This window comes from Dryobates pubescens, chromosome 11 (genome assembly GCF_014839835.1).
Source record: "Dryobates pubescens isolate bDryPub1 chromosome 11, bDryPub1.pri, whole genome shotgun sequence".
NCBI lineage: Eukaryota > Metazoa > Chordata > Aves > Piciformes > Picidae > Dryobates > Dryobates pubescens.
The window spans coordinates 13,138,952-13,159,697 of NC_071622.1; the positions used below are offsets into that span (position 1 = coordinate 13,138,952).

At 45.5% G+C, this 20,746-nt stretch overlaps 2 protein-coding genes across 3 annotated transcripts in view; both read left to right on the forward strand.

Moving 5' to 3' along the window:
• Nucleotides 1-6,454: 6,454 nt before the first annotated feature.
• On the forward strand, nucleotides 6,455-16,743 carry NPL (N-acetylneuraminate pyruvate lyase). Of its 2 annotated transcripts, XM_009909130.2 has the most exons (11): nucleotides 6,455-6,922; nucleotides 8,898-8,971; nucleotides 10,649-10,736; nucleotides 11,117-11,174; nucleotides 11,265-11,340; nucleotides 12,061-12,153; nucleotides 12,858-13,006; nucleotides 13,186-13,232; nucleotides 13,998-14,082; nucleotides 14,919-14,958; nucleotides 15,851-16,743. In XM_009909130.2, exons 1-11 carry the CDS (start codon nucleotides 6,618-6,620, stop codon nucleotides 16,000-16,002), a joined length of 1,167 nt encoding a protein of 388 aa, XP_009907432.2. In that variant the 5' UTR covers nucleotides 6,455-6,617; the 3' UTR covers nucleotides 16,003-16,743. The 2 variants fall into 2 exon arrangements, with proteins under 2 accessions (XP_009907432.2, XP_054021237.1); XM_054165262.1 differs by lacking the exon at nucleotides 13,186-13,232 and having other exon boundaries at nucleotides 15,851-15,983.
• Nucleotides 16,744-18,177: 1,434 nt separating this feature from the next.
• Nucleotides 18,178-20,746, forward strand: part of DHX9 (DExH-box helicase 9) — a 31,395-nt gene continuing 28,826 nt past the window's right edge. Inside the window, exons 1-2 of the mRNA XM_054165086.1 lie at nucleotides 18,178-18,383; nucleotides 20,151-20,291. Of these exons, the coding sequence (XP_054021061.1) occupies nucleotides 18,273-18,383; nucleotides 20,151-20,291 (252 nt within the window). The 5' untranslated portion in view covers nucleotides 18,178-18,272. The remainder of the gene's footprint in view (nucleotides 18,384-20,150; nucleotides 20,292-20,746) is intronic.

Sequence of the window (20,746 nt, forward strand, 5' to 3'; positions counted from 1 at the left end):
GATGAGTCCATGATGCATTCTGCAGCAGATGGCACTGTTGTTTGTGTTCAGAGGTGGGCTTTACTTTAAGGCAAAAGACTCAAACTTGTTTGCCAGTGATACCTTAGCTCACTAATGGATCCAGTGTACCATGATGGTTATTTTTAGTGTTTTACACTTAATCATGGTATCTATTAGTTGATTTTAATGATTAAACATTTAAGTATCTTAACATCTAAAAAATCCACATCTTGGCATGTTAATCACCTTTTATGCAGCAAACACACCAGTCTGAATGTCTGTGTTAGGACAGTTAAAAAAGTTCTAAGTTAGGAAGAACCTCCAGTTTATGCTCAGTTGGCTTCTAAGCACAACTGATATCCAGATGAACAGTTTAAAACTCTGATTTGCAATCTGAGAGGTCAGTATTTCTTCTGCACCTTTAGATTTAGAGCAGAGAAACATGAGGTGGCTGCTCTACATAAAATCACATGAGGTCAGCTTCTGAGATGATGCACTTCTGAATACCAGCCAGCCAAGATGGTATTTTGACATCACTTTAATAGGTGTTGCTTTTTGATTTTCTGCCATCATTTAGACTCTGGTACTTTGTATTTGTTCTGAAAACAGACTTGGTTCTGTCCTTGAAATAAAATTTTATGTGGATACATTTATTTATTTATTGCAGAGAGAAACTGAATCAAAACTATCGTTTCATTATGCCCAACCAGAAGAGAGAAGTGTGACTTGGGGAAAGCAGGACAGGGACAGTAAGTTGTAGTCATCAAAGAAAATGTTGGAAGTGTTAACACAGCAAGAATAAAAACGTCTAGAGGATGCTTGCAGGGCCTTTTGCTTTGGCAGTTGAACTGCCTCAGCAAATCAGTTATTTGGATAACAGAGCTCTTAACAGATATGTGAATCCAGTGTGTTGGCACATGGCAACAAAGGAGGTTTTATAACCTCCCTATATTAAATGACCTTTTGGAGTTCTCTAGGTAAGCTTTTGACTTTCATGTTCATTCTTTTTAGGAAAAATGCATAACTCTATAAAACTATATTTTTAATCACTTGCTTTGGGAAGAGCAACTGATTTCTGTTGTTTTCCCTGGTGCCTTTATTATCTTCTGAGCTTTTCCGGTCAGCACACGTCATGCTGCAGCTGCATCCTAAACTCTTCTTCTGCCTTCCCCAACATTTACAAGGCAGAGTTTGGAACCTGAATATGAGTTCTTGTGTTCAGATGCTCCCAAATATAAATTCCCACAGCTGTTTAAGCCTGCCTTAAATGTTTGTGGGGTTTTTCCAGTGAAAGGATGTATTTGGCATTAAACATGCACTGGAAATGAGTATAAAGGAGAGGAAGTATTTTAAATGGTGATAGTACACTAACTAATTTCTTCTTTCATCTTTAAGACTGAACTCACACATCATTGTAGCACTTGGGTGAATAGCATGAGGGGGACATGCTCTGCTGCATTCGCTGATGACTACAGGAGGCACGAAGAGGAGGCATGTGCTGTGTAGTACTGCTGAACTCAACCTATGCTGTTCTTTAAACCTCTGTGGAATAACTTGTGTATGTTTTTTGGCTGAAGCACAGTATTCACACAGGGCCTTATCAGTGTAGATAGCAGAATCTTAGAACCTTTACCATCATTTTCTTAATGGCATTTCTTCCAAAGGTAAGCAGACTACTCTGAAACATGAAACCCTCACCCAAGGAATAAGGGAGAGGGTCAGTGTCAGTAAGGGCAGTCAGAAATACTGATTGTGGCTTTGAAAAGCCTGAGAAGACAGTCTTGACCCTGAACCAGCAGTGAAGTGGGGAGATGATGGGCTGGAACAATCCTAAAATGCCTCTACAATATCTCTGAACTGCTGTAAGACTTCAACCTCCTATGGACAGCTCTAAACAACTGTATACCTCTTCTAAAAGTACTTAAATCAGCTCTAAAGAGTTGTAAAGACCTCCTCTGCTGCAATGGGAAATCTCCTCCAAGCAAATCCCTCCACACACCTCTAAGTGGTCTCTAAATCACTCTAAAACTCTTCTGATCAGCTCTAACCTGCCACTAAATGGCTCTAAGCATCCCTAACAATTTATTAGCCTCTTTAAAATACCTTTAAACCTCCTGCAAACAGCTCTAAAGATATGAAAAATAACTCCCAAATTCCTCCATACTCCTCAAAAGCACACAAAACAGTTCTGGAGAGCTGTATTAACCCTTTCAAGAGTGTTAGGGTCCTCTAAATTGCACTAACATCTTTCTAAACCTCCTCTAAGCAGTCTTCAGATTCATCTGATGTAGAACTTTTCTCTATTGATCTGAAGATCCCTGAATTTCCTTTGGACCTCTTAAACTCTTCTAGGGACCTCTAAAAATCCTTGAATATCCCTCTAAACCTCTCTAAAATACCACCAGACAGCTATGAAACACCTATGATGAGCTCTTAAAGAGCTGTTATTACACCTCCTTAAATCATTTCACTGGTTCTAAAACACTCCAGGGTGCCATTAAACCAGTCCAGACATCTTTAAACAGCTCCAGAATATCTCTAACCTGCACTATACTTCTCTACAACCCATCTACACAGCTCTAAATCTCTTCTAATCAATTATAGACAATGGTGAGAGACTATAAATTCATAGATTCTCAGAATGGTTTGGAAGAGACTTTAAAGATCATCTAGTTTCAAAGCCCCTGCCATGGGCAGGGACATCTCCTAGACCAGGTTGCTCAAGGCCCTATCGAATTCCTCTAAATTCTTCTAAAATATCCATGCTGCCTCTCTCAAAATCTTCCAATCAGTATGTAAAATTCCTCCACACTACTTCAAGCAGCAGCAAAATGCTATAAAGTTGCTGTCAAACCCCTCTCAGACTCCTTACAACTGCTCTAGAACTCATTGATGCAGTTCTGAAACTCCTGTATAGAGAGGAACACTGCTCAAACTTCTCTGAAATCCTTCAAACAGCACTAAGCAGCTCCACACTGCTAAATTGATCCAACCCTTCTAAAACCCCTATTAACATTTCTAAGCAGCTCTAAAGTCTTGCAAAGCATGACAAAACTCCTTTACAGGAGTTTACAGCACTTGAAATAGATGTAAACTCCTTCTAAAGCTTTTCAGAGCACCTATAAACTGCCTAAAGCTCCTCTATGTTACTATAAGCTCACTAATGTGTCTCTAAATATGTCTAAAATGCCTTTAAATCTCTGCTGTACAGCTCTGAACTCCTCTACACATCTTTGAAATACCTCTAAGAGATCTAAGCAGTTCTTAAACTCTTCTGGACCAATCTGTAATTCCTACAGACTGTTTTAAGCAGCTCTAAAGCACTTCAAGCTACTGTAAAACATACCTCAGAAGCTGTCAACAGCATAGAGTAACTCTAAAACTCTTAAAACACTGAACTGCAGAGCTCTGAATTATCTTCAAACCTCATGAAATTCAGTGTTCTTCTGGTACCAGGCCTGCTGAGGTTCTTCATTCATGACCACATTGATGGAGCAGAGTACCCTCAGCAAGTTTGCAGAGGGACCTGGACAGGCTGGAGAAATTAACTGAAAGGAACATCATGAACTTCAACAAAGGGAGGTGCAATGTCCTGCAGCAGGGAAGTGGTAAGTCCATACACCAGTACAGACTGGGAGCCACTTAGCTATAAAGCAGTGTGCCCAAAGAGCACCTAGGGGTCCTGGTGGACACCGGGTTGAACATGAGCCAGTAATGTGACCCTGCAGTATCCTGCATTACAAAAGGAGTTGCCAGCAGGTCAAGGAGTGTCTGCTCAGCACTGGTGAGATGGAACTGGAGAGCTGGTCTCCCCACTAAAGGGAAGACAGGCTTCCCAGAGTAAGTCCAGTGAATGGCCCTGAAGATGGTCGATGGTCCTCTATTACAAGGAGAGGCTGAGAGAGCTAGGACTGCTCAGCCTAGAGAAAGAGAAATTGCTCATAGGGATGGAAGAACATGGAGAAGAGGAAATTCTGGAAATTTCTGAGCCTCAAAGAAAACAAAAATACATGTGCTTTGTGAGAACTTTTCAATAAAGCCAGCCCCCTGGGAAAGTGACCTCTGCATGTGCACAGCCCACAGTGAGCATAGTTTGGAGTGGAGGAGGAATACCACAAACCCAAACTCCTAAGATTATTTTGTGTCTACACGAAAAATGCAGTCCCAGAGCACACAACAATGGGGGATTCGTCCCTCCTGCAGGCCCTGGATGCTGTTCAAACACATTTTGATGGAAGATCTCAAAATGTGAATGTTTTATTGCACCTGTTTTAATGGGTGAGTGTGGGAAACCCAAATTCTTTTCCCTAGGACGCAAACTGGGACCACAGGAGACCTGCAAGCTGCAGGCTTTGGGGCATAATCAAGAAAGACCAATTGATATCTTTTTGGTGGTCAGTCTGTGCATTTCATATGGCTTTTCACAACCTCCCTTCTTCCAAGTCTGTTCAATATCAGCCTCAACCCTGTGCAGGACCCAACTTTGTCCTTTAGAAGTGCTGCTGGTGGTCTGCTGGTCACATCTGCTGTGAGAAGGCTTGGATTCTGGACCAGCTGTGGTTCTGGTGGGACAGAGGAGGATTGTGTTGTGCACAGGTGCCTGTCTGCCACGGAACTCAGACTCGGCACTGCATGTGCTACACATCTGATAAAACCACAGGTTGCAGAACAAAACCAAAGCCATGTGGGCTGCACACAGGGAGCACTTCTAGCTCCCCATAAGCTGTTGTTTTCTGCTCCTTTGGCATAGCCTGACCTCTGTTAGCCTTTCTCACACAGCAATGGGGTCCTCCCAGCTCCCCATGCTGTGTGTCTCAAAGCCAGGGCACTGCACTGGGGCTGAGAGTGCTTCCAGCACCAGAAATGGGCAGAGGATGAGAGAAAAGGCAGCTGAAGCCTTTCCTGGCTGAAGTCCTTGTGGTGTCCTGCAGCCCTTACAATGTAAACAGCACCCAGGACATGGTGATGTGCATAGGAAGGCCACAATGAAGCAAGTCTTCCACTTCTCCTTTCTATGCACCTTGTGGCTTTTGGTTCAATGATGAATTTTTGGGCCGTATGAGATTTTATTTTATGATAATGAGAATATTTTGATGATTACCCTTAAATTACTGAGCTGTAGTTTTAGGTTTCATCTCCAGTTGCAGCTTTGTTTTTGTGTAAGGACAGATAAAAGATTAAATGTGACCAGTTTGTATGGGGAAAAAAGCAAACTCTTAACTAGAAATGCTCTTTATCACAGTTCCCAGGCCTTGGCAAGCGTCTGACGTGCCCTCTGGTGCTTGTTCCCTTTAGGACACAACAGTGTGGGTTTGCTACACCACTTGCCATGGTGAGCCTTGCAAAATCCTTCTCTGCACCCTGTTATTTACTTTTAAAATTTGTTTATTTTCTTATTTTTAAGCTTGCAAATAGTGATCCAAATAAGCTTTAGATGTTAAACATGGGAATGTTGGTCAAATGCTGGCTGAATATGAGCCACTGTGGGGCCAGGTGGCCAAGAAGGCCACCAGCATCCTGGCCTGGATCAAGCAATACTGGGACCAGCAGGACCAGGGCAGTGATTGTGTCCCTGTACTCAGCACTGGTGGGGCTACAGCAGTTTTGGGTCTCTCTAAGAAGGACATTGAGGTGCCTGAGCAGGTCCAGAGAAGGGCAACAAAGCTGGTGAAGGGCCAGGAAATCAAGTCCTGTGAGGAGCATCAGTGGGAACTGTGGTTGTTTATTCTGGAGAAAAGGAGGCTGAGGGGAGACCTCATAGCTCCCTATAGCTCCCTGAAAGGTGTTTGGAGCTGGGTGGGGGTCAGTCTCTTCTCCAGAGGAACAAGTGATAGGTCGAGGAAATGGCCTTCGGTTGCATCAGGGGAGGTTTAGACTGGACATTAGGAACAGTATGTTTCCCCAAAAGGGTTGTCAAGCCCTCGAACAGGCTGCTCAGGGCAGTGGTGGAGTCCTCATCCCTGGACGTATTTCAAAGCTATGGAGACGTGGTGCTGAGGGACATGGCTTAGTGGTCACGTTGCAGTGCTGGGTTAAGAGTTGGACTCGATGATCTTAAGGGTCTTTTCCAACCAAAACGGTTGTGTTCTCTGGAGAGCAGGCTGCTGGTGCTGGGAGCCTGCAGGACGCTGGCTGTTTCAGGGGGTCACCGAGGAGACCCGGGGGGAAGGTGGAGGATGGGTGGAGGAGATGGCTTCTGTAGCGAGCTATCAGGTGATGCCGGTTCCCCGCCCTCAGGTCGCCTCCCACCCGCTCAGCGCCTTCTGGCCTCGTAGCCACGGAAGGCGGTGCCCGGGCGCACGGAGGCCAAACGGCGCCGGCGTAGCGCCGCCGCCCGCTGAGCCGGGCCGGAGGGGAGCGCTGTGGCCAGCGGGGCCGCCCCGGAACCGCCGCGTAGCCGGGCCGGCAGCCGGCGAGGCGAGCGAGGGGCGGGGCGGCGGGAGCCTGAGCCGCTGCTCCAGGCGACCGGAGGTGCCCGGGCCGGCCCCTCGATTGACTGGAGATCTGCAGTGGGGCAACGTGAGGGTGCCCTGCTCGGGGAAAGCGTTTTGAGCCCGCTCCTCTGCAGCGCCGTTCTCCCTGTCAGGCTACCAGGTACGTGCTAGACCACAGCCTACATGGGGAAAAAGAAAGATAAAATAAATGTCTCGCAGTGCCTGGGGCTCCCAGTCCTGTCTGGGCATGGTGCTGCTTGTGATAAGATGTTTTTCAACAACAACAAAAAGCATTCTCTAACCACAATTAACTGCCTTGCAAAATCCACTTCTTCTGAACTCTGCTTGTCCGGTTCTGCTTTTGATCAACACTTATATAAAGATGGTAATCATTTTAATATCATCTCCTTCCCAAACAGCTCAATGACACCTAGAAAAAAGTTACAGGGTCTTGTAGCTGCTACAGTCACTCCAATGACTCCTGATGGGTGAGTTGTCAAAGTTTCACTGATTACTGTTACCTTAGACTTCTATTTTCTGTATTTCTAATTCTGAAATGATCAGGTTTGTGTTTGGTTTGGTGCGTTTTCTTGTTTGGTTGTTTTTTTTAATCAGATCTCTGATGGGATGAGGAAAGTAATAGGTTCATCCTGCTAGCACTAGAGTGGGTTCCCTTCACCTCTGTCTGCACCTGCCCACCAAGTTCTGTATGTCTAGCGCTGAAGAGTTTGGATCAATCTTCTCTTTCTCTTTCTGCTGCTTTTGTATTGTAATTAAATCCTAGCAAGGTTATATAGGTAGAGTATTGCATTGTTTTCCCTTTTGTTAAGGAAAATCACAGCCCTACTTAAAAGAGCTCTTGAGAACTTGAAAACGTGCTGTCTTTTTATTCTTTTCCTTACCCTAGATACCAGAACTAACACATTAATGTGAATATATGTGTGCATAGGATTAGTCTAAACCCCCCAAAAATATTGCAAGGACTGCAGGGTTCTGAAAATAACATCAAACTGGAAGTTGAAAATCAGCCTTCCTCAAAGCAGTGGTAACAAACACGTCCTCCCTACTGCATTTTGATGTTGCAAGACAGATTTACTAGAGTCAGCAAAGGACTCTGAGCTGCTCTGGTGGGGAATATGTCCAGATCTCTGTGTGTTTCTGAAGGGAGCTGGTGGAGATTTGCTAGTAGTCTTCGAAACTGAGACCTTGCTTCTGGAAATGCTGTAAGGCATGGTATTATGTCAGCCAGGGAACTCATTTGCATTGCAGTTACTGCTTCCTTTCTTGCTTTTAAGGAAGCATCATTCCAATTCCATTTTGTATTACGACTCAACTATCCCCTCACTACAAGAAGGATGTTGAGATGCTGGAGCGGGTCCATAGAAGGGCAAAAAAAGCTGATGAGGCATCTAGAAAACGGTCTGGTGAGGAGCAGCTGAGGGAACTGGGATTGTTTAGCCTGGAGAAAAGGAGGCTGAGTGAAGACCTTCTGGCTCTCTACAACTCCCTGAAAGGAGGTTGGAGCCTGGTGGGGTCGGTTTCTTCTCCCCAAGTAGCAAGACACAAGATAAGAGGAAATGGCCTCACATTGCATCAGGGGAAGTTTAGCTTGGACATAAGGAATTTTGCAGTGCTGGGTTAATGGTTGGTCTCAATGATCTTAAAGTTCTTTTCAAACATAAATGATTCTATGTCTCTCTATCTATTTCTGTATTTCAAATGTATTGCAACATATTATTTGGAGAATGACCTGAGCCTGCTGCCTGGAATGCATGACCCTTGTAAGGAAAGTTCTGGGAATGTAGCTCTGAAATTTTAGGTGATGTGTGAACCCAGTCAGGGTCCCAGAATTTCCTTTCAGACTACAGGGTTGGTCTGTGTGTTTGACAAATGGAAACAAGGTGAAATATTATACACTGATAAACAAAATAAGCAGAAAAGATAAAGCTAGAATTCAATTTCCCGTTTGTCAGGGAAGTCTGTTGCTTCCCTCATCCTATTATGAGAGAGCAAGGTCAAAGTCACATCCAGCAGATGCCATTTCACGGTCCGTGTCCAGCAGTTGCAAGTGTAGTTTAACTATTTGCCAGCTCTTGCACAAATATCTTTGTGCTCTCAAGGACTCCTATTTCCTTCAACAGTTAAAAAAGTTTTAGTGCCTCTTGTCTCTCACATCTGCCCCCAAAAAGTCCTTTGCTGTGATGAGCTTGCAGTAATTATCAGTTGAGATACAAGGTTGGAAGAGTGAACTGCTTGTCAGGAGGAAGAGAAACTGGAAGGAAGAATTCAGGACCGACCTGTTACTTGAAATCCTAAACACATGCTGAGAGTGTCATACCTTGGGGAAGTTTGTGCGTGCACAAATGCAAGGCTTGTGCAACATGTCTTTCTTTTGTTTTAATCTCCAAGGTTAGGGTATTTGTGGGTGTAGACTGGTGGCTCCTGAGGTTTCTTTCTTTTCAGACAAATAAACCTTTCGGTGATTGGTCAATACGTCGACTATCTGGTAGGCAAGCAGAACATCAAGAACATCTTTGGTAAGTTGTCAGAAACAGTTCTATCCTTTTGTCTGGATGGCAATCCTGTGATATCTTGCCTGATATGGAGAAATATTGGTTCATTCTGGACATTTATGTTCACCAGTGGAGAATGTAAGGCAATACTGAAGGCTTCTGCTTTTGCCTACACCCCATTCTGTGTGGGATAAAAGTATCTGAAGGGGGCCTACAAGAAGGCTAGGGAGGGACTTCTCAGGATATCAGGTAGTGATAGGACTAGGGGGAATGGAATGAAGCTGGAGGTGGGGAGATTCAGGCTGGACGTGAGGAGGAAGTTCTTCACCATGAGAGTGGTGAAGCCCTGGAATGGGTTGTCCAGGGAGGTGGTTGAGGCCCCATTCCTGGAGGTGTTTAAGCCCAGGCTGGATGAGGCTCTGGCCAGCCTGATCTAGTGTGGGGTGTCCCTGCCCATGGCAGGGGGGTTGGAACTAGATGATCCTTGTGGTCCCTTCCAACCCTGACTGATTCTGTGATTCTGTAAGTGTCACTTTCATACAAAAGTGTTCCCTGAGATGTGTGGATGAATTGTGTCGGCAGAGAAGACACAGCTGAATGATTCTCCCCTTTGCCTGGGCAAGATGCATTTGACAAGGGGAAATTACATTAAGAAGGAAGAGGGCAGATTTAGACTGGAAGAAGTTCTTTACAGTGAAGGTGGTGAGACACTAGAACAGGTTACGCAGGGAGGTTGTGGATGCCCCCTTCCTGGAGGTGTTCAAGGCCAGGTTGGATGAGGTCTTTAGCAACCTGGTCTAGTGGAGGGTGGCCCTGCTCAGTGGGACAGTTGGAACTAGACAGTCTTTTAAGGTCCCTTCCAACCCAAACCATTCTATGATTCCATGATCTGATTAAAACCCCATCAGCTCAGGAGTCCAGAAAATTCAGTGAATTCATCAAAGCCAGACAGGGTTCTTTAGGAGATCTGTGGTATACTGGGTGATATCAGGGTGGTCACTGTTCCTATCTCTTTGTTCTGCTTCCATCTCAGGGACTGCTATGGGGGCAGGAGGGCTGACAGGGTAGAGAATACAGCATCTGCTAAACCACGCTTATTCACAGCCTGCCATGATTAATTAAGCTGAAGACAGTCCTAAGGTTTTGGTTCAAAACTGCAGTCAAAAGAGTGCCAAGATGCAGAGCAGAGAGTGGTAGTGGCTTCAGCTGTCCCAGTTTAATCTGGTGTTTGTGACTGAATATAGATCTTGTTTTCCAGGTGCACTCTGGCCTAGGTAGCACACAAAATTCTGCTCACCGCAGAGACACCAAATTTCAGGTCAAGCTGTTGGAGTGGAGAATAGACACTCACTCCGCCTGGCTCGCTGCGCTTGCCACAAGCCTGACTCACTGCAGGGAGAAGGAGGTAGTGTCTGTGGGGAGGAGATGGCTGGGGAACAGTTTCCCAGTTTCAGCAGCTGATTCTGCCTCCTGCCTCCCACCATTGCTGATCCTGAAACAGTCAAGTGTTCCAGCACAGCATTCAGTGATGGTTATACTGCAATCTTCAGGCAGATGCTGGTGCAGACCATTGCTATCTTAAAATGAGTTGGGGGGAGAAAAGTTATGTTTAATACCATCAAAGGTGTCAGTTCGTGTCTTCAGTAAAACCAGTACATGTAGGCCAGACCTCAGCAAGTGTGTTGTATTGTGTTGAAACAGTGAATGGCACAACAGGAGAAGGACTGTCCCTTAGCACCCAGGAGAGGAAACAGCTGGCAGAAGAATGGGTGTGCCAAGGAAAAGACAAGTGAGTAGCTGAGAGTGAACAGGGGATTCCCTATATTGAGTTGTGATATAGGCATGCCTGAGTGATTTGCTGATGTCTTGGTTTGGACTATTTTGTTGTTTGACTTGGTTCCCTTGCATCTTTGTCACAGAAGTCTGTTTTGTTACTGCCAGTTAACTGGTGTCCAGTTTCCAGTTCGGCTGCTTAGAGAGCTTGCAAGAATGCTTCTCTTTGGTACACTGGGAGCAAGGGGACAAAATAGGGCTCTAGAGATAAAAAAAGCCGTGTCCTTGTTGTGTTATGACAAAAGGGCTGCTTATTCTTGAGAAGAAATGGAAGTTAACTCAATCTGCCTGTTCATGCCCTGTGAGCAGCTCTGAACCTTCTTGTTTCTCCTGCAGATTGGATCATGTGATCATTCACGTGGGAGCACTGAGTCTGCCAGAGTCCCAGGAGTTGGTGTGTATATGATGTGATTCCTTTTCGCTTTGTATGTGATACACAGCAACCACATGTACCTTCAGATACCTTCCATTCCCTCCTTTGTAGGCAAGACATGCAGCTGCCATAGGAGCTAGTGCTATTGCTGTGATAGCCCCCTTCTTCTTCAAACCTACAAACAAAGGTAAGTAGATGTGATTGCCCCACTGAGGCCCTTTTATATTGCACTGTAAACTTTTATCATAGATACAGGATCACTGCCATCTTTGAACCAGCAAGATGCCCTGATAGCCAAGAAGGCCAATGGTGTATTGGGGTGCATTAGGAAGAGTGTGGTCAGCAGATCAAGGGAGGTTCTTCTCTCCCTCTACTCTGCCGTAGTGAGGCCATGTCTGGTGTATCATGTCTTATTTAGGGAAGGCTGCCTAAAATTTATAAAGCATGCAGTGAACAAGATTCTCGGGAATCTCTTTGATTCCTAAAACAGTACAAAAAAGTTGTCCAACAACTTGTTCATCATCACCACTGAGCAGTACTGCAGGGAGGTGAATGTGAACTTAATCCCTTGCTCTCTATGTTGTGCACAAGTGATCCTGATGAGACCAATTTGGCACACAAGTCTTGCACATGTGAGAGCAGAGTTAAATCTCTAAGAGAATGAGTGTGAATTACTGCAATTGGTTTGGTCCAAAATAAATATCCTCTTTGCCTTTCCTAAGATCTTCCACTGAGTTTTGTTCCATTTAATGTTTTATGATGTGTGCAGGTTTCTATATGGCTCAGTGTGTATGTTACACAGGCTGTAGGTGGTCCCTCCACAGCTCCTGGTTGCTCAGAATCTGACTTCTTGTTCCCCACAGATAATCTCCTTCTCTTATGTGGGTCCTTGCTTGCTTTCTTCCAGATGAACTGGTTGCTTTCTTACAGAAGGTTGCGTCTGAAGCCCCTGAAGTTCCATTTTATTACTACCACATTCCTCCTCTGACAGGTGTGAAGAGTAAGTACTGCTTCATGAGCTCTTCTAAGCAGCCCGAGTAATCCCAGTGGCTTCTGTGATTAGTCTACCGTAGTATGTGGCCTCTGCTCACCTCATGTGCAAGCTGCTGTGGAAAAGATCCTTTCTGAAAATAAGAGGTGAATCCAACAATGGAAAATAAATGGAATTCCTCTTAATTGGAAAAAGGTTTTGGCTTGTAAGTACTGAACAACTTGGATCAAGGAGGTGATGCTGACCATGGTTTTGCACTTAGGTGGACCAGGATAGGTAATTTTCATGGATAACCGTAGTTGAATCACATGATAGTGACCACTCTCTCTTGGTGTACACTGACTGCATAGTCATGTTTGCCAATCAGTTACGTGTGATCTTGTTATTTAGCAGAGGAATGAGCTCTAGACAGCAGGTTGTGATGTTTCTGGAAGTATTTATATTTATTTTAAAATATATTGTTGTCAGTTCATTCCTAAACATAGGCTTCTGGTGTTTCCCTTCTGATCTGGTAAAAGGAATGCTTCAGAGAGGATGGAAAGATGTCTTTTGGCTGAGTGTGGGAAGTAAACCACACTGAAGGTGTCCTACTGCTTGTTTTAGAGCTATATAGTTTAGGCTTAGACCAGAAGTGAATGCTTCTGGAGCACAAGACAGGGCAGTCTCCCACAGGAAAGGTGTGTTTCCTCATAAGAGATTGCTCTTCTGCACAGTTCGTGTTGAAGAGTTGCTGGATGGAATAAAAGAGCGGATTCCCACCTTCCAGGGTGTGAAGTTCAGTGACACAGACCTCTTGGACCTTGCACAGTGTATAAACAAGAATGAGGCAGAGCAATTTGAATTTCTTTATGGGGTGGATGAGGTAAGAGATTCTTACAAATTGTTTCTTCTGTGGCATTCTCTTGCTTCAGCCTTAGGGAAAAAAGTAACCCTGGACATTCAGTGCCAGGTGGTCTTGCTGCTCCTTCCCACCACACTTTTCTTCCCCCTTTGTTACATGAAGTAAAAATTATTTTCTTTTCTCCCCCCACCCCAAACTAGCAACTGCTGGGTGCACTGGCAATAGGGGCAAATGGAGCAGTTGGAAGGTCAGTATGGTTTGGCTTCCTTCCCATCAAAACACACACACTGTATTGTTGTATCTTCCATTGTCTACAACAGTGTTCCTCTCACTATCTTCAGTTGCTGCAGTGGAGAATTTTGCAGGGTAGGGCTGCAGAGCAGCAAGCAGACAGATGAGCTAGCTTCAGTGCTAGCTATGGAACAGGCTTATCACCTGGGATCTCAGGTTATGTTCCTTTGAGTGATTATTGCTGCAGTCTGCAAGCTGACCCCACGGTTTCAACATCTTTATCCCCACGGCAACTTTCTGAAGTAGGGAATCACTTTTCTCTTTACCATGTGGAAAACCAAGAGAGGTTAAAATCTTCAGTTCACATGAGAAGTTTGAAAGGAAAAGGGCTCTGCTGAGTTTGATTTCTGATTTGTCTTCTGTCCCTCACACCAGGCTGTTTAGATAAATTACTGTGTGATATCTCTGTTCTTGCGTAGCTAACTCTTAAATGGAACAAACAGTTGGGGAATCACTGACTTTCTATATTGTTAAATTGTGTCTTTTTATTTTTAATTTTGATAAGCACTTCCTTTTGTAAAGAACTGAGAAGAGAAATTTGCTCTGTAAACTCTTCCGTGGGGCTTGGCATACTTCAGATGATTGACAATATAAGCTTCACGTAGATTGCATGAATCCCTATCATAATAATGGCATTATTATAATGTCAACAGCCAAAGCCTATGGCTGCTTATTTCGTTTCAGTGGTTCTGAGCTCCTCTCTATTTCTGTTTTTTGACAGTACATACAACTACTTGGGGCAAAAAACCAATCTGATGTTGCAAGCCTTTGCGAAGCCAGACCTTGTGTTAGCGCGGAGGTATCAGGTATAGTATCCTAACATCCTCACTAGGAGTAGCCTTCTTTTTCTTCAGGCTCTGCTGGGGCTGTATTCCATGTGATTTTGTCATCCACACCCTTAGGTAGCTTTAGGAAAGCAAAATTCTTTCAGCTCCATTTCCTCTGCTTGTTACTTATCTTTCCTTACCTTTTTGGCTTACTAACTTCTAACCAATACCTGCCTTATCCTTCAACTCTAACCTCCTCTGTGCAGTGAGCAGTGGCCTGGCCTTTTTTCCTGAACAAGGCACTTGACAAGGAATATTCTGAGGATACCTTACATAGTGTAGGACAGAAAGCTATGCCAGATCAGCTCTGCCTTGACCCCTCTTGCTCTTGGACAACTTGAATATTCCTGAGGAGTTCTGAGCAATCAGTCTACAATCTATGCCCAGTGTTTTTATGGGGCATTTCAAGCATCTTTTTGTATTTTTGCCTTATAATAGAAGTGACTGCAGGAGGAAAGTCTAAAAGACATCTGAAAGATGATCTCCTCTGGGAAATCATTAGGCAGTGGGTATTCAGATTTGTAAAGCTTTAGAGCCTGATACAAAACTTATGAGTGTTCTTAGGCTGCTTGCAGTTAGGGACAGCTTGAACAAGAGTGATAGGCTGAGAGGGAGCCATAGTTTCCTTTTATCTATCCTTCCCTTGCCTATTCCAGTGGAACACAATCAGTATTTCCATAGATTGAAAGGGTGCCCAAGGGCTTTTCTCAGAGCTGTGCAATAATTAGATACTATGTAAATATCATAACAGCTCTGGATGCTTTTACACCTTAAAACTTTGCAGGAGCTAATAAAGTGCTGTCTGTCTTTTCTAGTTTCTTACAGGGGAATTTCTCAATTTTGTCATCAAGCTAGGTAAGTTCTATGCTGCCTCCTTCCCTCGTTGCATCTGAAAATGCAGACTTGGTGCTCCAGAAGCTCTCATGTTGCTGTACCCTCAGAACTTCCTTCCTGGAAGATTTCTGCAGTGAGAAAATGTTGTGTCTGCTGAGTTAGTAGCAGCTGGGAACTCAACAAAGGGAGCTGACCAAGCATCCCCAACAGATTCCAGTCTCATTTCCTTCCTTCTGTGAAATCTTTGTGTTTCACCCTTTTTCTTATCCTGACTCTTTCTGTGGGTTGGCTTTTTAAATGTTGTTCTGTCTCCAAAATCTCATTTCTAGGTTGTTGGTTTTTTTTGGAATGGTGGTGTTCCAGTAGGCAAGCAGCTCTGACACTTGTCTCTCCTCCCTTGCTATGATTTAAAAGAGTCAAGGCTTTACAAGGCAAAAGCATTTTAGAACTGAATGATTTTTAGAAACAAAACCAAGTTTTAATATAAAAAGCAATTCTGTAATTGCTTACATATTTACTACAAAAAACAAGTCAGAGTAGTACAGGGAGAGTCAGTCAGACATTTCATGGTTTTCACTTAATGAAGAGAACTGTCCACTGTGTCGATGCTGTACATGTGTAATCCCCAGTGAATCTAGCTGAGCTTTAGCGCTTGGTTGAATTTCTTGGGTTAACAGTCAGAGGAAATGGATCATTATTTAACCTGATAAATAAAGAGGCAAACACTGAATTTCCAGAGGTACATAAGGAGATCTGAGCTATGGACAGAGAGGCCTCCTGGAGTTTCTCAGGGTGGTCTTAGCTGATACTAATGTTGTTGTCACATGACATCAGAATGTTATGACTCCCAAGGCTTGGCTCTGTGTAAGCACAACGGTCTCTAAATGTGCTGATGGTGCTTTTGTCCACTCAGGTTTTGGTGTTGCGCAAACTAAAGCTGTCATGACTTTTGTTTCTGGCATTCCCATGGGACCTCCACGGCCTCCCCTCATTGATGCCTCTGAGGAGTTCATCATCAAGGCCAAAGCCAAGCTGGATAGCATTGTGTGGCCTGATGGCAACTGATGTTTGTTTCCATGTCACTCTGGAAGTGGAGGTTCCTTTTCTGGTATTCACTGTCATGTGGCACACTCCCCATGTGATGGGCTGTAATTTCTTTCAGGGAATTGGCAATGTGCCTCAGCCCCTGTGCTGGCTTTGTTGTTGCACATGCAGCCCTTTTTAGTGTAACTTCACTCTGCTCTCCTGGAGCTCTGCACTTGCCAGGACTAGCTGGTATCTCTTAATAAAAAAAGCAAATTTTCCTCAGTCGGAGAATACAAAGTCCTTTTATCTAGACAGAATGAAGATCTGTCTCCCATCTTCTCTTGATGAGCACTATACTGTGTATTTAAACAATGGTGTGACACTGGCTGCTCACACCAGCCTTACTGGCAGAATCACTGGGACACTGAACATATGAAATCCTCTTTTGTCTTATCTCACTGTATATATCTTTACTGAATGCAAAATTAAAAGAATCCTTTTGCAACAGAAAACTTTCATCTCTCTAATGGGCAGACAATTGTCCATCTTTTTCCTTGTGGTGAAAATGAAGCCACAATTGAGCTGTGCATCTCTCCATTGCAATGCAGAATAATGTCTTCCATGTCAGAACATCACCTACTGTGGGATTAAAATGTGCTTGTTTGCACTCAGGACTTCTCTCCACCAGCTTGAGCTTTTACTCTCTGACAGAAAATGTGGCTGAGAAATGTGAGGTCTCATGCCCTTCATCCCTTGCCCCAGATCTCCTGACAGGGATGATTGTAGAGAGGAAAGAGAGGGAGGTAAATGTGGAGGCATGTCACTAATTTTCTATAAGACAAAAGCATGAAAAAAAAGTACTAAATTCCCCTCACTGTGTAACCACTGAACACAAAATACACAATAACAAAGGCTTCCTTTCCTTCCCCTGGATTTTCTAAGACGTTTAGGGAACCTTGTCTTTGTTGAGTGATGGGAAAAGAGATGACTCAGTCCTGGGTGCTGTGGGTGGCTGCAGAGGCTGCTGTGCACCATTCCTGGGACTGAAGCCGCTGAGGCCTGTGGGCTCGTGCACTGCCATGCCTGTGGAGACCCTTGTCCTCTGAGGATGTGAGAGTTGCTTCCTAGGCCCTTTGGAAAATAAATACAAATGCTGCCATGCTAATTGTAACCCACAGAGTATTTCAGTACAGGGCATATGATGTGTAAGATAGGAAAGTTGCTGATGACACCAAGTTAGGCAGGAGTGTTGGGAGGCCCTAGGGAGGGTCTTGGACAGGCTGTATCGCTGGGCTGAGGCCAGTGGGATGAGGTTCAACAAGGACAAGTGCTGGGCCCTGCACTTGAGTCACAACAAGCCCATGAATGCTCTAGGCTTAGGGAAGAGCATCTGGAAAGCTGCTCAGTGGAAAAGGAGCCTGTGTGTGTGCCAAGGTAGCCAAGAAGGCCAACAGCCTCTTGGCTTGGATTAGAAATAGCATGACCAGCAGGAGCAGGGAGGTGATTTTTCCCCTGTACTCAGCTCTGGTGAGGCCACACATCAAATACTGACTTTAGTTTTGGGTCCATCACTACAAGGACATTGAGGTGCTGAAGTGTGTCCAGAGAAGAGCAACAAAGCTGGTGAAGGGTCTGGAGAACAGGTCTGGTGAGGAGCTGTTAAGGGAACTGGGGTTGTTTACCCTGGAGATAAAAAGAGGCTGAGGGCAGACTTTCCAGCTCTCTACAACTCCATGAAAGGAGGTTGGTGTCAGGTGTGGGTTGGTCTCTTTTCCCTAGTGACAAGTGATAGGATGAGAGAAAAAAGTCTAGTTACAGCAGGGTAGGTTTAGGTTGGACATGAGGAACAATTCCTTCCCCAAAAGGATTGTCAAGGTCTGGACCAGGCTGTCCAGGGCAGTGGTGGAGTCCCCATCCCTGAAGAGTCACGTAGATGTGGTGCTGAGGGACATGGTTTAATGGTGACCTGGCAGTGCTTGTTAATGGTTGGACTTGATCTTAAAAGCTCTCATCCAAGCTAAACAACCCCGTGACTGAGGGTGAATTTACCCATCAGGTCCCTTTACTCTGCTCCCCTCTGTGCTGCGGCACTGAGTAAGAGAAGCCCGGCAGCAATACCACCCCGCGCTCCCGCCGCGGAGCGCTGGCCGCGGCCGGGCCCAGTGCCGCCCTGTCCATGCGCCGCTGCGCATGCGCGGGAGGATGCGGGGGGCCGGCGGGGGGCGGTGCTGTCCGCCGCTAGGCTGGCGCCGGGAGGAGCGGGAGGGCCGTGGCCCCTTCGGTGTGTGTCCTGATACCCTGCCGGCGCCATGGGCGACGTGAAGAACTACCTGTACGCCTGGTGCGGGAAGAGGAGGCTGATGCCGACCTACGAGATCCGCGCCGGAGGCGGCCGCAACCGGCAAACCTTCCTCTGCGAGGTGCGGGCCTGCCGCCTGCCGGCGTCCCCGGAGAGGGCCGCGGCCTAGGCCCTGCTCGGGCCTCTGGGGCCTGCTATGGGATCTGGGGCCTGCTCGGGGACCGCAGCGGGCTGGGTGTCAGGTGTTTGCCAAGGGTTTGGGCCTGCCCGGGGGTCTGGGGCCTGCCGGGAGCTGGGTTCTGTCAGGCCCTCAGCGGGAGGCTCCGCGCAGTCGAGGGCGCCGGGAGCGCTTAGGGAGGGCGGGTAGCCGGAGGCTCAGCCATTTTGCAGGCGAAGCGTCCAGGCTGATTGTGCCTGTGGGTATAAAACGCACTTGGTGGGTTTGTGAGAGTAAAGCAGCTTGGTTCAGAGCTCTTGCAGCAAGGAGGAATCGGTTTTCTTAGTGTGTGCTCCTTCTTGCCGTTAAAATTGCGGGCAGAGGGGTCCAGTGTCTCACCAAAAGCTTTGATCCTCTCTGGAAGTTGCATTGCAAGACATTAAAATTCCTGTTGCGTTGGCCTCTGCTCTGTGCACTGCTCTAACACTATGCTGTTCCTGGCTCCACATATTGTGGGTGTGCCAGCAGAGAGCTTTGAATTCAGTTAGGCTCTGAGATCGCTAAGAAGAAGCTGGCACTAAGTGCAAGGCCACATGCAGAAGGGGTTGGTTTGCAAAGGGTGCCATAGATTTGTACTGAGCACCTTGAATTTGTTGCTGTACCCTTCCTTCTCTGTTCCTCTTCCCCAGCAGTAATAAAGCTGAGAAGCACAAGGGTATTTAAACGGTTTTAAAAGAGACATTGAGCATTACTTGGATGAAGTGGCAGTGTGGACTGTGTGGACAGTTATGTTCTGGTTTTTATATGCTGATGCCCCATAAGCATCTGTAGAAGCTTAGGATACGTCACACTAAAACCCTCTCTTTTGCTAGTTTTCACAGTATAATAGGACAGTTGTGAATCCAGTAGGATTAGCATTTGATTGGTGATACCATTGTCCTGGTAGATTTGATAGTCTGCCGAGATGGAAGCTCATGGTTTGGATGGAACCTGTTAAGCACAGTGCGAGCAGAGTGTGGTGTCTGATGAGAAAATGGGTGTCAAGTACTGCTGTGATTCACTACCAAAGGACAGATGCAGTCTGGTATTAGTGGTGGTTGAGACTAGCTGGAATGTTACATGCAAACCTACTTGCCTTTTTTTTCCCCAGCCACTTCCCCTGCTTCCCCTGTTATAAACAACTAACTATAGTTAAAAACTGCTCCCATAGTTAGCAGAGTGAAGAGTGACAATCAGAAGTGCATAAGGTGACCTTGCTTTAGAGGGGGAGTGACTAGATGATCTCCAGAGGTCCCTTCCAACCTGGGATTTTGTAATAAGTGAAGCTGAAAGAAAACGGAATTACTGACTGTAAATATAAAAGAAGGACAATAACTGTTTAAGACAGTAGTGGCAGAAAAGCGTGTTTTGAAATACCTGCTTAGTCTGAATAAGCTTGCTCTGATCAAGTTTTGCAGCAGCCTGTTGGGTAAGCTGTCAGGCTGTAAAATTGCTGCTTTAAAGCTTGGCTCGAAGTTGGTGCAATCTGTTACATCTTGCTAGGTGTAGTAATGTGGCTCTACAGCAGAGGACACACCAGCCTACTGCTGTCCCTTGTTGTCTGAGGGTTTGGGATTAAGGCAGCTTCTGTATTGTACAAGAAGCAACTGAAATACGGTGTTTCAGTCAGTACTACTGGTTTTCAAAACCCTTTCAGTTGTATGTGCCAAAGCATTGTGGTTTTGTTTGCAGGTTCGAGTGGAAGGCTTCAACTATGTTGGCATGGGCAATTCCACCAACAAGAAAGATGCGCAGAGCAACGCTGCCCGAGACTTTGTCAACTACTTGATTCGTGTGAATGAAATGAAGAGAGAAGAAGTCCCTTCATTTGGAGTAAGCTGCTCTTTCTTCTTTCCAAAGGCTGATCTTGCAGTGCTGTTTGTCCAGTTGCATTTTATCCCTGGAGTTCAGTCTGGCACCATGTGAAGAAGACATGACAGGACTTCTGCTTGCAGTGCTGGAAAGCTAGAGTACATACAGTGAATGTTGCAGGGAGGTCTGGTAAAAACAGTGGTGTGTTGATCAGAGTCCCCATGCTGCAGGTTATAGATTCATAAATTCATACAGTGGTTGGGGTTGGAAAGGGCATTAAAGATCATCTAGTTCCACCGTGCCCTGCTACAGACAGGGACACCTCCCACTAGATCAGATTGCTCAAAGCCTCATACAATCTGGCTTTGAACACCTCCAGAGAGGGAGCATCCATCACCTCCCTGGGCAACCTGTTCCAGTGTTTTACCCTATTAGGAGGGAAGAGCCTCTTTGTAGTACTCCATCAAGGATATCTC

Bases quoted from the DNA above. Each gene is read 5' to 3' on its own strand.
- NPL (XM_009909130.2), top strand. From the start codon at position 6,618: ATGGGGAAAAAGAAAGATAAAATAAATGTCTCGCAGTGCCTGGGGCTC. The intron at 11,175-11,264 runs GTGTGTATATGA...CCTCCTTTGTAG, and splicing joins TGCCAGAGTCCCAGGAGTTG to GCAAGACATGCAGCTGCCAT. The intron at 12,154-12,857 runs GTAAGTACTGCT...TCTTCTGCACAG, and splicing joins TCCTCTGACAGGTGTGAAGA to TTCGTGTTGAAGAGTTGCTG.